At 48.7% G+C, this 17,403-nt stretch overlaps 1 protein-coding gene across 2 annotated transcripts in view; it reads right to left on the bottom strand.

The window, feature by feature from the left end:
- The window catches only part of ace (angiotensin I converting enzyme (peptidyl-dipeptidase A) 1), a 271,560-nt gene extending 266,682 nt beyond the window's left edge, over positions 1-4,878 (bottom strand). Inside the window, exon 1 of one of the 2 annotated variants that reach the window (XM_070864766.1) lies at positions 4,380-4,878. In XM_070864766.1, the coding sequence (XP_070720867.1) occupies positions 4,380-4,589 (210 nt within the window). In that variant the 5' untranslated portion in view covers positions 4,590-4,878. The remainder of the gene's footprint in view (positions 1-4,379) is intronic. The other variant, XM_070864767.1, reaches the window with a different exon arrangement.
- Between the last annotated feature and the right edge of the window lie 12,525 nt (positions 4,879-17,403).

Raw genomic sequence — 17,403 nt, 5'->3', positions numbered from 1 at the left:
TGGGTCCTTGCTTCACCCTTAAAGAAACATAGAAACATAGAAAATAGGTGCAGGAGTAGGCCATTCAACCCTTCGAGCCTGCACTACCATTCAATAAGAACATGGATGATCATTCACCTCAGTACCCCTTTCCTGCTTTCTCTCTATACCCCTTGATCCCTTTAGCCCTAAGGGCCATATCTAACTTCCTTTTGAATATATCCAATGAACTGGCATCAACAACTCTCTGTGGTAGGGAATTCCATAGGTTAACAACTCTCTGAGTGAAGAAGTTTCTTCTCATCTCAGTCCTAAATGGCCTACCCCTTATCTTTAGACTGTGCCCTCTGGTTCTGGACTTCCCCAACATCGGGAACATTCTTCCTGCATCTAATCTGTCCAATCCAGTGAGAATCTTATATGTTTCTATGAGATCCCCTCTCATCCTTCTAAACTCCAGTGAATACAGGCTCAGTCGATCCAGTAACTCCTCATATGTCAGTCCTGCCATCCCGGGAATCAGTCTGGTCAACCTTCGCTGCACTCCTTCAATAGCAAGAACGTCCTTCCTCAGATTAGGGGACCAAAACTGAACACAATATTCCAGGTGAGGCCTCACCAAGGCCCTGTACAACTGCAGTAAGACCTCCCTGCTCCTATACTCAAATCCCCTAGCTATGAAGGCCAACATACCATTTGCCTTCTTCACCGCCTGCTGTACCTACATGTCAACTTTCAATGACTGATGTACCATGACACCCAGGTCTCGTTGCACCTCCCATTTTCCTAATCTGCCGCCATTCAGATAATATTCTCCCTTCGTGTATTTGCCACCAAAGTGGATAACCTTACATTTATCCACATTATACTACATCTACCATGCATTTGCCCACTCACCTAACCTGTCCAAGTCACCCTGCAACCTCTTAGCATCCTTCTCACAGCTCACACCGCCACCCAGCTTAGTGTCATCTGCAAACTTGGAGATATTACACTCAATTCCTTCGTCTAAATCGTTAATGTATATTGTAAATAGCTGGGGTCCTAGCACTGAGCCCTGCGGCACCCCACTAGTCACTGCCTGCCATTCTGAAAAGGATCCGTTTATCCCGACTCTCTGCTTCCTGTCTGCCAACCAGTTCTCTATCCACATCAGTACATTACCCCCAATACCATGTGCTTTAATTTTGCACATCAATCTCTTATGTGTTTATCTAGCTTCCTCCGTCAATGCAGCTATACTACTCGCCCCAACCACTCCCTGTGATAGCGACTTCCACATTATCACCCCTCTCTGGGTATAGCAGTCTCTCCTTAATTCTTTATTGGTTTTATAATAGCACCTTTAACATAGTAAAACATTCCAGGAGCGATATCAAACACAATTTGACACCAAGCCACATAAGGAGATATTAGGGCAGAAAAGAAGTAAGTTTTAAGGAGCGTTTTAAAGGAGGAAAGAGTGGTCAAGAGGTTTAGAGTCTAGACAGCTGAAGGCACGGCCACCAATGGTGGATCAAAGCAAATTGGAGATCTGTGAGCAGCCAGAATTGGAGGAGTGCAGAGATCTCAGAGGGCTGTACAATCAGCCATGGAGGAAGTGAAACGTCAGATTGTTCCTGGGAACCATTGTCTGTCCCTGGTAACTTATTGCACAACTAGATTCCCTTTTGGGTGAACAATTGCCCTGGAGATCCCTGTCTCACTCCCTGTGTCCAAAGGTTTATCCTGTGGTGGACTGTCAGCCTTGGCTGAGTGGGTCGCACTCTGTGACCTCTGAATCAGAGGATTGTGGGTTCAGGTCCCCACCCACTACATTGGAACCAAGACTACACTTCAAAAAGTACTTAATTGGCTTTGGGACGTCCTGCGGCGCTGTTTAAATGCAAGCCGTTGTTTTCAGTGTGAACAACAGAGAGATAATCCAGAGTCAAAGCCCCTGTTTGTGACAGGATTTCCTTTTAATTTCACTCAGGAATGGTGATGAATTTTGCCGGGCAACGGAGCACTGCAGTCAAACACCTGGTCCCAACACCAAGTGCCCATCTCTCCAGCCTGAACCAACTCGATCGTTTTGTGCCAAGTTATGGGCAGTCTGTGCCGTGGGGCCCAGTCTGAGTTTACATACGAGCCTTAAAGGGGAAAGCAGAGGAGGCTTGGTTTGGGCTGGATTCAAGTTGAGATCTGAGAGATGAAAGGCCACTTAAGAAAGAACTTATATAGCACCTTTCACATCCACAGATGTCCCAATGTGTTTTGCAGCCAACAAAGTACTTTTGGAGTGTAGTCAAATGCAGCAGCAAAATTGTGCACAGCAAGATCCCGCAGACAGCAATGCGATAAATGAGCAGATAATCTGTTTTATTGATGTTGGTTGAGGGATAGATATTGGAGAGGACGCCGGGGAGAACCCTTCGAAATAGTGCCATGGAATCTTTAACATCCACCTGAGAAACATCTCATCCAAAAGGCGGCACCTCCGACGGTGCAGCACTCCCTCAGTACTGCACTGGAGCATCAGCCTGAACTATGTGCTCAAGTCGTTCAGGAATGTGGCCTTCAAACCCACACTGTTGTGATTGAGAGGGAGAGTTCTACCATTGAGCCCGGTAGTGTTAGACTGAGCAAGTCTCTTCGAGGATCGACAAAGACAGTTGTAGATCTCGTTTTTAAAAATTAATTCAGTGGATGTGGGAGTCGGCGGCCAGGCCGGCATTTATTGCCCATCTCTAATTGTCCCTTGAGAAGGTGGTGGTGAGCCGCCTTCTTGAACCGCTGCAGTCCGTGTGGTGAAGGTGCTCCCACAGTGCTGTTAGGGAGGGAGTTCCAGGATTTTGACCCGGCGACGATGAAGGAACGGCGATATATTTCCAAGTCAGGATGGTGTGTGACTTGGAGGGGAACATGGAGGTGATGGTGTTCCCATGCGCCTGCTGCCCTTGTCCTTCTAGGTGGCAGAGGTCGTGGGTTTAACTTGATGCTTTACTGAACAGCCTAACTTTTTATGTATTATTTCTGTGAAGCTAACAGACCGAAACTTCTTTGCAATGAGGCTGGCCTTGGTGGACTGTGTTTAACATAACAAAACAGAACGACAGTGCAGCACGAGAGAAAGGAATTGGAACTCTGTGAACCTATCCCTCGGGGATAATTTTAACTTAACCCGCCCGGCGGGAAGCTGATGTGATCAGGTCGGCCGCCTGTGTTACACCCCGCTCGATTTTACTGGCCATTCTCCACCCGCTGAATGAGCTTAAAATGAGCTCCGGTAACTCAGTCACAGTCTGCCACTCCAACAGGTCTGACTGCACAGCAGAGAGAGACTAGCCTGCTACTGACTGGATTATAGTCACACATTCTGGGCTAGGAGCTCACAGCCCTGTCACTGTACCATCAACTTTGTGGATTGAGTTTAACTTGGTCAGAGCCCCTGCCCCGAGAGCCAATGAGTAATCGTACTCCCCGCTGTGATACTGAGCGATTTCGTTCCGCGGCAGGGCCATTACGGCTGGTCTCCGCAACCGTGGGATGGGGAGAGGGGAAATGAGCCAGGCTGCGCTCTGCTCCTCGCCACCCAGTGACCCCCTGCTGGAAAGTGCACGTGTGCGCGTGTATCAAGGGGACAGTATTGGATGGCATTGCAAAGTCCCATGTGGGCGATACCCCACTGACAAGCAGCATCCAGACTGGCAGCTGGGTGAGGAACCAGAGCACGGCGAGAGCCCCTCAGGTCAGACCCTCAGGGGAGGGGCCATCAAACTATAGAAGGAAAGCAATCGGCTAGCGCAGTGAGGTGACACGGGTGTTGGTGGGTTCCAGCTGTCACATCATGTTCACCTGCACCCGCCTCTAAGCCCCCCTCTGACCCTCCCCTGGCTCTCCTCTGACCCTTCCCTGACCCTCCCTTGACCCCCTTCTAATCCCCTCTGACCCTCCTCTGAATCACCCCATCCCTCTCCCTGACCCTCCTCTGATCCTTCCCTGACCCTCCTCTAACCCCCCGACCCTCCCTTGACCCCCCCTCTGACCCGACCCTGACCCTTGACCCGCTCTCAGAGGGAATGTCACGGTGGGAAGCAGAGTACTGCGAGCCGTGGCAGTGAGGCGGTTAAACGCATGGGAGCGCTTTGTAAGAGCCGGGATGTGAAGCGTCCCAATTATAATTTCAGGGTGAGGCACAATCTGGGATCTTTCTTACATTTGCACAATGAAAATAAAAGCTGAGTTCCCGGGGTCAATGTGGTCCAGCTCTGTCCTTTGAGCTTAAACGTGGGAGTCGCGGACAATAAGCGGCTGGACTAAGACCCTGGCCAGGTGGGTGGGCTGGGTCTCGGTGCCCATGTACCTGTGCCAGAGTCTATGGCGCCAGACTGCGAGTAGCAAGAGGGTAAAGGCAGTACCTGTTTCTCCTGGTTGTATTTGGTCAGGTTGGTGTTGTAATCCCAGCTGGCTGAAACACTCTCGAAGTAGACGCTCTCTGCCGTCTGGTTATGACTGCTGACAAAACGAGATGCCCCCTCTTCAGTCTTGTCGAAGTCACCGGGTCTGTAGGCAGGGTCCAGGGCACAGGAGCCCCCTAAGAGGAGGAGCAGTCCGAGGAAGCAGGGCATGGCGGTGGGCAAGTTGTGATGTCTGCCCCTCTCTCAGTGCACTCCCAAACACCAGCCTCTTTAAATACAACCGTATCCGGCGCAGGCTTCCCAGCTCTGTTCTGCTGATAACACATAACCTTACACAGCTCACTGATGATAGGACTGCTCCGAATAATGAAAGCTCCCCTTAGTTGCTTCCTTGTTGCATTGCACTCGGTGCTACAGGCACCTCCCAATGCCATCAGCTGCCCCAGTCAAAGCAAATGTCTTCATATCTGCTAATGTAATTGCTCCTGCTTCATACTACAGGAGTGCTGGAGCGAACCGAGACTTGCTCAGTCTAACACTGCCTCTGAGTGGCAGCAGGAGGAATCTGGCACTCACTTCTCTCTCTCTCTCTCTGTGTCACACACACACACAGTGAGACCGGCTGGCTAATCCCATTGCTTCAGCCGCTCACCAGTCTGCACTTTCACGTTACACCGATTTAGGCCGATGCCAAAAAAAACCCAGCAGAGAAAACAAACCAGACAGGGTCTGTCTGCCTGCTCCCGGAGCTGCCTCTCACCGGCCAATTACTGCTTCCGTCAAACACCACCGATTTGTTTGTTTTTGTGAACGTATATGCAACATTTTCCAGGTTGGTACCGTGAAGTTAGGCAGACGGGGAGCAACAGAATCAACCCCGCCCCGCCAAACCTCCAAACCCAGTTCCTGTGGATTGTATTTGCTTCTCAGTGTGGGAGTGTTGGCTTTTGATGGGATTACATAGAATTGTACAGCATCAAAACAGGGCATTCGGCCCAACTGGTCTGTTATGTATGTAGACCTTACCCAATATGTAAGACTTGCCACCAGGGGGCACACCTGTGGGAGACCTAAGGTCACCTGTGCACCCTGGGCAAGCAGGTATAAAAGGTGATCCAGCATGCTGCTTCCCAACTCTGGAGTCTGAATAAAGAGACTAAGGTCACAACAGTTTGAGCTTGCGATTCAGTCCGGTGGATTTATTCTGAACGCAACATGGTCTATGCCAGGGTTTCATCATTATAGGCGGTCCCTCGAACGAGGATGACTTGCTTCCACAAGAGTTCACAGATGTTTCAATGAAGGAGCCGATGTTCCAGTCCTGATCTGAGGGGGTGGAAGATACCTTATGCTCCACGTAAGCCTTCTCCCACTCGAATTCATCTTGTACTATCAGTATATCCTTCGCTGTGGCTCAGTGGGCAGCACACTTGCCTCTGAGTCAGAAAGTTGTGGGTTCAAGTCCCACTCCAGAGACTTCAGCATGTTAAAACAAAATCCAGGTTGACATTCCAGTGCTGAAGGAGTGCTGCACTGTTGGAGGTGTGTCTTTTGGATGAGATGTTGAACCGAGGCCCCATCCAGCCTCTCAGGTGGACGTAAAAGATCCCATGGCACTATTTTGAAGAAGAGCGGGTAAGTTACTCCTGGTGTCCTGGCCAATATTCATCCCTCAATCAACATGACAAAAACAGTTTATCTGGTCATTATCACATTGCTGTTTGTGGGAGCTTGCTGTGCACAAATTGGCTGCCGCATTTCCCACATTACATAAAAACATAAGAAATAGGAACAGGAGTAGGCCATACGGCCCCTCGAGCCTGCTCCACCATTCAATAAGATCATGGCTGATCTGATCATGGACTCAACTCCACTTCCCTGCCCGCTCCCCATAACCCTTATCCCCTTATCGTTTAAGAAACTGTCTATTTCTGTCTGAAATGTATTCAATGTCCCAGCTTCCACAGCTCTCTGAGGCAGAGAATTCTACAGATTTACACTGGGAGAAGAAATTTCTTCTGATCTCTGTTTTAAATGGGCGGCCCCTCATTCTAAGATCGTGCCCTCTAGTTCTAGTCTCCCCCATCAGTGGAAACATCCTCTCTGCATCCACCTTGTCAAGCCCCCTCATAATCTTATACGTTTCAATAAGATCACCTCTCATTCTTCTGAATTCCAATGAGTAGAGGCCCAACCTACTCAACCTTTCCTCATAAGTCAACCCCTTCATTTCCGGAGTCAATCTAGTGAACCTTCTCTGAACTGCCTCCAAAGCAAATATATCCTTTCGTAAATATGGAAACCAAAACTGTACGCAGTATTCCAGGTGTGGCCTCATCAATACCCTGTATACTGTATAACTGTAGTAAGACTTCCCTGCTTTTATATTCCATCTCCTTTGCGATAAAGGCCAAGATTCCATTGGCCTTCCTGATCACTTGCTATACCTGCATACTATCCTTTTGTATGTCATGCACAAGTACCCCCAGGTCCCACTGTACTGCAGCACTTTGCAATTTTCTCCATTTAAATAATAACTTGCTGTTTGATTTTTTTTCTGCCAAAGTGCATGACCTCACACTTTCCAACATTATACTCCATCTGCCAAATTTTTGCCCACTCACTTAGCCTGTCTATGTCCTTTTGCAGATTTTTTTGTGTCCTCCTCACACATTGCTTTTCCTCCCATCTTTGTATTGTCAGCAAACAGTAACTACACTCCAAAAGGAGGTGGGGTAGCACTGTTAATAAAGGATGGGATCAGTGCGTTAGTGAGAAACAATATTGGCTCAGAGGATCAAGATATTGAATCAGTTTGGGTGGAGAAAAGGAATAATAAAGGGAAAAAGTCACTGGTGGGCGTAGTCTATAGACCCCCTAACAGTAGCTACATGGTTGGACGGAGAAAAATCAAGAAATAATGGAGGCTTGTAGAAAAGGAACGGCAATAATCATGGGTGATTTTAACCTTCATATTGATTGGACAAAGCAAATTGGCCAGGGTAGCCTTGAGGAGGAGTTCATAAAGTGTATCCAGGATAGTTTCCTTGAACAGTACGTTGCAGAACCAACCAGGGAGCAGGCTATCTTAGATCTAGTACTGTGTAATGAGACAGGATTAATAAATGATCTCGTAGTAAAAGATCTTCCAGGAATAAGTGACCAATGCATGGTTGAATTTCAAATTCAGTTGGAGGGTGAGAAAGTTGGTTCTCAAACCAGGTTCCTAAGCTTAAATAAAGGAGACTACAAAGGTATGAGGGCAGAGTTGGCTAAAGTGGACTGGGAAAATAGATTAAAGTATGGGACGATTGATGAGCAGTGACAGACATTTAAGGAGATATTTCATAACTCGCAACAAAAATATATCCCAATGAGAAGGAAAGACTGTAAGAGAAGGGATAACCATTCGTGGCTAAATAAGGAAATAAGGGATGGTATCAAATTGAAAACAAGAGCATACAATGTGGCCAAGACCAGTGGGAGGCCAGAGGATTGGGAAATTTTTAAAGCCAGCAGAGAACGACTAAAAAAATGATTAAGAGAGGGAAGATAGATTATGAAAGTAAACTAGCACGAAATATAAAAACAGATAGTAAGAGTTTCTACAGGTACATAAAAAAGAAAAAAGTGGCTAAAGTAAATGTTGGTCCCCTGGAGGATGAGACTGTGGAATTAATAATGGAGAACAGGGAAATGGCAGACATTGACAAATATTTTGTCTTGCTCTTCGCGGTAGAAGACACTAAAAACATCCCAATAGTGGATAAACAAGGCACTTTAGGTAGGGAGGAACAATTACTATCACTAGATAAAATAATGGGACTAAAGGAAGACAAGTCCCCTGGACCTGATGCCTTACATCCTAGGGTCTTAAGAGAAGTGGCTGCAGAGATAGTGGATGCATTGGTTGTAATCTACCAAAATTCCCTGGATTTTGGGGTGGTCCCAGCAGATTGTAAAACCGCAAATGTAATGCTCCTATTTAAAAATGAGGCAGACAAAAAGCAAGAAACTATCGACCAGTTAGCTTAAAATCTGTCATTGGGAAAATGCTGGAGTCCATTATTAAGGAAGCGGTAGCGAGATATTTGGAAAAGCATGATTCAATCAAGAAGAGTCAGCATGGTTTTATGAAAGGGAAATCATGTTTGACACATTTTCTGGAGTTCTTTGATGATGTAATGAACAGGGTGGATAAGGGGGAACCAGTGGATGTGGTGTATTTGGATTTCCAGAAGGTGCCACATAAAAGATTACTGCACAAGATAAAAGCTCACGGGGTTGGGGGTAATATATTCGCATGGAGAGAGGATTGGCTAACTAACAGAAAACAGAGAGTCGGGATAAATGGGTCATTTTCCAGTTGGAAAACAGTGGCTAGTGGGATGCTGCAGGGATCAGTGCTGGGTCCTCAACTATTTACAATCTATATTAATGACTTGGATGAAGGGACCAAGTGTAATGTAGCCAAGTTTGCTGATGATACAAAGATGATTGGGAAAGCAAATTGTGAAGAGGACACAAAACATCTGCAAAGGGCTATAGGCAGGCTAAGTGAGTGGGCAGATGGAATATAGGCCCCAAGTTTCCACACGCGGCGAAAAAGGCGCCCCTCAGAGCTGGGCGCCTGTTTTTCGCGCCGAAAACGGCGCCTGAAAAAAAAGGCGGTATTCTCGAGCTCCTTGGAGCTCGATGTCTGCTTGGCCCGGCGCACAGGGGGCGGAGCCTACCACTCGCGCCGATTTTGTAAGTAGGAGGGGGCGGGTACAATTTAAATGAGGCTTCTTGGTGCCGGCAACCCTGCGCGTGCGCGTTGGAGCGTTCGCGCACGCACAATCTGAAGTAAACATTGGCACTCGGCCATTTTTAAAAGTGCTGCAGAAAAAATGAAGATTTGTTTCTTGGACCCCTGCAAAGGCTTGTATTTTAATTTTCTTGATATTTCTGTGTATGAGGGAGTGCTTTTAGCAGCACTGCTGAATAAATCACCTGCTGAAATCAGTGAGTTCAGCTTTTCACTGCTAAACTTGCAGAACCGGTGCCTGCAAATTAAGGACTGTGTGTTTGGAGAAATAAAATTGCCAATTCAACTTTGCAATGGATCAACTTCCACCAAGAACAAAGAATTTCTTGCATGAGGAAGCAAACCATTGCATAATATGTGGTGCACCCATTCTGCAAATTTAAATATAAAGATGTCGATGTGGCTGCCTCTCCCTGTCCAAATGGCCTCAGTCAGTCCCCCTCACAGCTCGAAGGATGCTGCTGCTCCCGGCCAGCCACTGACGCCGCTGCAATCCCATGGCCGAATGGCCTCAAGTCCGTCCGGGTGCTACATCTTCGCGGGGAATGAAGGCCTGCCTCAAGCAGCAAGGCTGCTTGCTGCCTGCCCCCGAGACCGACGCCACACCGCTGCCTGAAAGGCCTGCCTGAAGCACTTTCACACAGGTAGGAACATGGTTTATTTAATCTTTTCTTTGCTTATAAATTTTTATTCAGGTTGGATTTATTTGTATAATATTTGTATAAGTATAACTAAGGATTGATTGTAAAATTTAATGACTTCCCTTCCCCCCCTCCCCCCCCCCACCTCGTTCCTGACGCCTAATTTGTAACCTGCGCCTGATTTTTTAAAGTGTAGACAAGGTTTTTTCAAGCGTACAAAAATCTTCACTTGCTCCATTCTAAGTTAGTTTGGAGTACGTTATCACTGTGGAAACTTTCAAATCAGGCGTCAGTGGCCGGAACGCCCACTTTTGAAAAAAAAATTCAGTTCCAAAGTGAAACTGTTCTACCTGACTAGAACTGCAGAAAACTAAATGTGGAGAATTCCGATTTCTAAGCTACTCCGTTCTACACCAGTTGCTCCTAAAAATCAGGAGCAAATCATGTGGAAACTTGGGGCCATAATGTGGGAAAATGTGAGATTATCCACTTTGGCAGAAATAATAGAAAAGCAAATTATAATTTAAATGGAGAAAAATTGCTTAGTGCTGCAGTACAGAGGGACCTGGGAGTCCTTGTGCATGAAACACACACAGTTAGTATGCAGGCACAGCAAGTAATCAGGAAGGCAAATGGAATATTGGCCTTTATTGCAAGGGGGGATAGAGTATAAAAGCAGAGAAGTCCTGTTACAACTGTACAGGCTATTGGCAAGGCCACACCAGGAGTACTGCGTACTGTTTTGGTCTCCGTATTTAAGGAAGGATATACTTGCATCGGAGGCTGTTCAGAGAAGGTCCACTAGGTTGATTCCGGAGATGAGGGGGTTGACTTATGAGGATAGATTGAGTAGGTTGCGCCTATACACATGAGAGTTCAGAAGAATAAGAGGTGATCGAATTGAAACTTTTAAGATAATGAGGGGGCTCGACAAGGTGGGTGCAGAGAGGATATTTCTACTCATAGGGAAACTAAAACTAGGGGGCATAGTCTTAGAATGAGGGGCCGCCCATTTAAAACTGAGATGAGGAGAAATTTCTTCTCTGAGGGTTGTAAATCTGTGGCATTTTCTGCCCCAGAGAGCTGTGGAGGCTGGGTCATGAAATATATTTAAGGCGGGGATAGAAAGATTTTTAAGCGATGAGTGAATAAAGGGTTATGGTGAGCAGGCGGGGAAGTGGAGCTGAGTCTATGATCAGATCAGCCATGATCTTATTGAATGGCGGAGCAGGTGGCCTCCTCCTGATCCTATTTCTTATGTTCTTCATTGGCTGTAAAGTGCTTTGAGATGTCTCAAGGTGTTTTACAGCCAATGAAAAACTTTTGGAGTGTAGTCACTGTTGTAATGTGGGGAACACGGCAGCCAATTTGTGCACAGCAAGCTCCCACAAACAGTGGTCATGAAAGGCGTGATGTAAATGCAAGTCTTTCTTTATTGGTTTCTTCCTCATGTACCTTTGAGGTTCTGAACCCAGTTGTGCTCCCAGAACACTTGAGCAACGCAGGTATAATCAGCCAGGGAACCACCATCACTGAGCACACTATAGGGCTGCTGAAGCAGAGGCCCAGGAGTCTGGGCAGGTCTGGGAGCTCGCTACGTTATACCTCAAACAGAGTCTCCTGCATCGTAGTCCGCTGCCAACTGCACAAGCTCGCTTGCAACAGACTGTTTCCTGGGATGGGGACATTGTCATATGAGGAGAGATTGAGTAGACTAGGCCTATATTCTCTAGAGTTTAGAAGAATGAGAGGTGATCTCGTTGAAACATACAACATTCTACAGGGCTTGACAGGGTAGATGCAGGGAGGATGTTTCCCCGGGCTGTGGAGTCTAGAACCAGGGGTCACAGTCTCAGGATAAGGGGTCGGCCATTTAGGACTAAGATGAGGAGGAATTTCTTCACAGAGGGTGGTGAATCTTTGGAATTCTCCACCCCAGAGGGCTGTGGATGCTCATTCGTTGAGTATATTCAAGACAGAGATCGATAGATTTTTGGATATTAAGGAAATGAAGGAACATGGGGATAGTGCAGGAAGGTGGAGTTGAAGTCGAAGATCAGGTAGGAAGGAGGACCACCTCAACACCTTGTGCAAGGGTTGTGAGGGATCAGTTGATTGGCCAGCGATCCTAGTGAGCTGCTCTTGGCCTTGCACTAACCATCCTTGTTACACTCTTCAGCGTCCCTTCATCCTGCATTAGATAACATTCAAACCATTCACACAACTTCAGTATCAATGGTATTTTGACAATGTAGACTCAGACGCTGCTATAAAACCACACTGCTGACCGAGCTCTGGAGAAAAGGGCCCTAGCCTGTTCAATCTTTCCATCTTATGCGCTGTTTTGCCCTGTATAAAGAAGAGGGTAAGAGTTAGTGAGTGGCTGTGAAAAAGGTGATGCAGGGAATGCAACCTCAGTTTAAATAGGAAATTGTGCGGAGAAAGTGGGCCCTGCCCATTTCACGATGCGATTGGGTGAGCAGCCTGTCAATCATATTAAAATGAAGCCGAGAGTTAAAATTGCCCGGGCCTCTCATGGTGGCGATGTCCTGCCCACCTGATTTGCCCAGAGTTACAATCGGAGATTCTGCTTCTCACTCCCACTCTCTCTGTCAGTGTCACTCCATGACCTCGATAGTTACTGGAGCGCACATTCAGAGCGGGGGGAGGGGGTGGGGGGGAACTCGGTGATTGCGGGTGGGTCGGGGAAGCTGACAGATCGCGGGAGTGGGAAGATGAGGAGTCGATGATCGCGGGAAGATGGGGAGAGAGGGGGTCTGAGACTGTGGAGTTGGGGGGAGGGTCAGACAGATCATGGTAGGGTTGTCGGGGAGAGATGGGGGTCGGATAGATCACTGGGGGGTTTACAGGGTAGTTGTTGGGCCGGCGGTGGTGTCGAATGGACGCCGATTTGTAGTCGAATAGCCGCCGCTCATTAAATTTTCCCGGTGGTTTTTGCGATGGTCCCCACTTCTGCCCCGCTGCCGCCGAACCCTCATCATCAAAGCGCGCATTGCCGATGTCCCGCCTCGTAAGCAAAATTCACCATAGAAAATCTTGCAGCCGCCGCTCTGTGTCCCGACTGTGTTTTCTGTCGCTGCGGTGTGTTTGCAGTGTGTGTGAAATAGCGGTGCGGGGAGGGCGCACTGTCGCGGTTGCCATCTCAGTTTTTATTGTCGGCCGACTGCCAGGTCAGCCCGACAATTATGGCCCCGGGTTTGGCTGGGCCGCCAACAGGCAACCTGACACCCCCTCTTGGGTTCCAGGCCGTTGGCCCGGCCGAAACCCTCCCTGGGGGCCCAGTGGACCAAACTTTAAAAGATGCCGAGCTTGCAGCGGCCGGCCCTTTAACTGACGGGGAGAGACGTTGTGACGCGCCAGCACGATGATATCACCAGCCCGGCGCTGACTGACAGCGACGGACACTCTGCCCGCCCCCTGCTCCCGCCCCCATTATGACCATCTTCATTACTGCAGCCAAAATACAAGAAACACGGTCAGTACAACCCTTTGCCAGTGGCGGTGAATTTCGGTCCCTCAGTGCCTATCACTCTCTTGTTGCCTCTCGATCCTCTCTCTTGGTCACTCTCGTACTGTATCTCTTGCTCTCACTCCCTCAGGTACACCTTCACTCTGTCTCTCTTACTCTCACTCCCTCCGGCAAACCTTCACTCCATCTCTTGAACTATCTCTCACACTCTCACTACCCCCGGCACACCTTCACTCTGTCTCTCTCACTTTCACTCCCTCCGGCAAACCTTCACTCCATGTCTCGAACTGTCTCTCTCGCTCTCACTCCCTCAGGCACACCTTCACTCTGTCTCTCTCACCCTCACCCTCACTCCCTCACTCTCTATGTTGCCTCGTTTCCTTCACTCGTTCCGCAGTGAGCATATCACGAAGTGCGGGAAACATGGAAAATTCTGCAAATCCACGACCGCTTACAGTTTGGGCTCTTTGAGCTTTTTGCTCGGGCTATTTTGGCCAAGGGTCTCAGCTTATCCCATCGATGAGCTCTCACTCCCACATCCTTGAGTGTTTGCCATCAACTCTCCCCAGTAAAGCTGGAGTTTTGATGAAGGAAACTGTCTCATACATTAACCTGTCTTTTCTCTTTCAGAGACCGACTGATACATCCTTACTATACAGTATAATTGCACATGAGGCCCATGCTTGAGAGAAGGTCAGTCTGTGACCTGTCCTTTATTCCATAGCACTCAAGTGATGGAAGTGGGTGGAGCTTCCCCTTTTATATCAGAAGGTCCAGGTTAGGAGTGTCTCCCACAAATTCACCACCTAGTGGTCCTTGTTCTCACAGTGTACAACTTAGGTCAGATTATAAATGAGTTACAATGCTGGTCGACTACATGACATCACCTCCCCCCCCAAAGTCTTATTGGAATCACAGGTTGAGTCTCTCTGGTGGTTTACGCTCTCTTGTAGAGTGTCTGAGTTGGGGCTCCGGTTGTTGGGCGCTGGCTTGAGTGTCTGCTGTTTGCGGTGCCTCAGGCCTGTCCGGACTGCCCACAGTGACTAGGCTCTCCTCCCTTTGGTTCCTGTGTTCGGTCACCTGTGGAGGAGTGAACTCTATATTGTGTTCTTCCTCTGCTTCTTCTATGGGGTTGCTGAACCTCCTTTTTGTTTGATCCACATGTTTGCGGCAGATTTGTCCATTGGTAAGTTTAACTACCAGAATCCTATTTCCCTTTTTGGCAACCACAGTGCCTGCGAGCCATTTGGGCCCTGCAGCGCAGTTGAGGACAAAAACAGGGTCATTTACATCAATACATCGCGCCCTCGCATTCCTGTCATGGTAGTCATATTGTGACTGGCGCCTGCTCTCGACAATTTCTTTCATGGTGGGGTGTATAAGGGATAACCGGGTTTTGAGCGTCCTTTTCATTAGCAGCTCTGCAGGTGGAACCCCTGTGAGCGAGTGTGGTCGGGATCTATAGGCCAACAGGAGGCGTGATAAGCGGAATTGTAGGGAACCCCCTTGGATTCTGAGCATCCCCTGTTTGATTATCTGCACCTCTCGTTCTGCCTGGCCGTTTGAGGTCGACTTGAACGGTGCCGTTCTGACATGGTTAATTCCATTGCCTGTCATGAAGTCCTGGAATTCAGTGCTTGTGAAGCACGGGCCATTGTCGCTGACCAAGATGTCTGGTAGACTGTGGGCGGCGAACATTGCCCGTAGATTTTCTACCGTGGCAGAGGATGTGCTTGAATTTAAAATGTCACACTCGATCCATTTGGAGTCGGCGTCTACTACAATCAAAAAATTTTTCCTATGAAAGGACCTGCGTAGTCCACATGGATGCATGACCAAGGTTTGGCGGGCAATGGCCAGGGGCTAAGGGGGGCTTCCCTGGGCGCATTGCCCAGCTGGACACACGTGTTGCACCTGCGAACACAAAGTTCCAGATCTACGTCTATCCCTGGCCACTAAACGTGTGACCTGGCAATTGTCTTCATCCTGACAATGCCCGGGTGCTCATTGTTGAGTTCTCGGATAAACACCTCTCTGCCCATCTGGGGCATGACTACGCGGTTTCCCCACAGTAGGCAATCGGCCTGAATCGAGAGTTCATCCCTGCGCCTGTGAAATGGTTTAAATTTCTCAGGGCATGCCCTGAACGTGGCTGCCCAGTCCCCATTCAGGACACATTTCTTGACTAGAGACAATAGCGGGTCTCTATTTGTCCAGACTTTAATCTGACGGGTTGTCACGGGTGAGCCTTCGCTTCCGAAAGCTTCAACAGCCATGACCATCTCAGCAGCATGCTCGGTAGCCCCCTCAGTGGTGGCTAGTGGCAGCCTGCTGAGTGCATCGGCGCAATTTTCGGTGCCCGTTCTGTGCCGAATTGTGTAGTCATAGGCGGCTAACGTGAGTGCCCACCTCTGTATGCGGGCCGATGCATTCGCATTTATGGCCTTGTTGTCGGCCAAAAGGGACGTTAGGGGTTTGTGATCTGTCTCCAGCTCAAATATCCTGCCAAACAGGTACTGGTGCATTTTCTTTACCGCATGCGAGCGCCTCCTTTTCTACCATCCTGTAGCATCTTTCTGCCTGGGACAGACTTCTGGAGGCATAAGCTACCCGCTGTAACTGACCCTTGACATTGACATGCTGCAACACACACCCGACACCATAGGACGACGCATCGCACGTTTACACAAGTTTCTTACATGGGTCATATAGCGTTAACAGAGTATTGGAACATAACAAATTGCGTGCTCTATCAAAAGCCCTTTTCTGGCTGTCCCCCCAGACCCATTCGCGACCTATGCGTAGGAGCACGTGTAGCTCAGGAAATAGTTCAGGAGCCCCAGGAACGAACGCAGCTCCGTCGTGTTACGGGGTCTGGGTGCTCTCTGGATCGCTTCCGTCTTGGACGCAGTAGGGCTGATCCCGTCTGCTGCTACCCTCATCCCCAGGAATTCTACCTCTGGAGCTAGGAAGACGCACTTCGCCTTTTTCAGTCGCAGCCCTACCCGGTCCAGTCTGCATAGCACCTCCTCCAGGTTGTGGAAGTGTTCTTCAGTATCGTAACCCGTGATGAGGATGTCGTCCTGAAAAACCACCGTTCCTGGAATTGACTTGAGGAGGCTTTCCATATTTCGTTGGAAGATCGTGGCGGCCGAGCGAATCCAGAACGGACATCTGTTGTACTCAAACAACCCCTTGTGTGTCGTGATGGTGGTCAGCTTCTTCGACTCACTCGCCAGCTCCTGGGTCATGTAAGCTGAGGTCAGGTCCAATTTTGAAAAAGGTTTGCCACTGGATAGCGCCGCAAAGAGGTCCTCCGCTCTCGGTAGCGGGTACTGGTCTTGGAGTGACACCTGATTGATGGTGGCCTTGTAATCACCACATATCCTGACCGATCCATCCACCTTGAGCACCGGCACGATCGGGCTCGTCCAGTCACTGAATTCGATTGGCGAGATGATGCCTTCCCTCAGCAGGCGGTCCAATTCGCCTTCTATTTTTTCCCGCATCATGTACGGCACCGCTCTGGCCTTGTGGTGTACTGGCCTGCGTCCGGGTTTATGTGAATCACTACCTTGGCCCCCATGAAAGTGCCAATGCTGGTTGAAATAATGAGTCAAATTTGTCCAGGATCTGTGAGCATGATACTCGCTCCACAGAGGAAATTGCATTGACATCGCCCCATTTCCAGTTCATGACAGCAAGCCAACTCCTCCCCAGTAGTGCGGGACCATCCCCCGGGACAACCCAGAGTGGCAACCTGTTCTCCGAATCTTTGTGGGTCATGACTACCGTGGCGGAGCCCAGCACCGGAATGATCTGCTTTGTGTAAGTCCGTAGCTGTGCGTCAATCAGCGATAATTTTGGCGTCCTGGCCTTGGACGGCCACAAGTTTTCGAACTGTTTGATACCCATTAGGGACTGGCTGGCCCCCGTGTCTAGCTCCATTGATGCTGGGATGCCATTGAGGAGCACTTTCATCATTATCGGTGGCGTCCTGGTGTATGAACTGTATACGTGCTCCACATGAACTCGCTGAACTTCAGCTTCCAGCGATTTCTCCCAGCGTTCATTTCTACAATTTCT

This window comes from Pristiophorus japonicus, chromosome 21 (genome assembly GCF_044704955.1).
Source record: "Pristiophorus japonicus isolate sPriJap1 chromosome 21, sPriJap1.hap1, whole genome shotgun sequence".
NCBI lineage: Eukaryota > Metazoa > Chordata > Chondrichthyes > Pristiophoridae > Pristiophorus > Pristiophorus japonicus.
The sequence above is the reverse complement of the archived record's forward strand: the minus strand, read 5'-3'. Positions and strand labels throughout refer to the sequence as shown.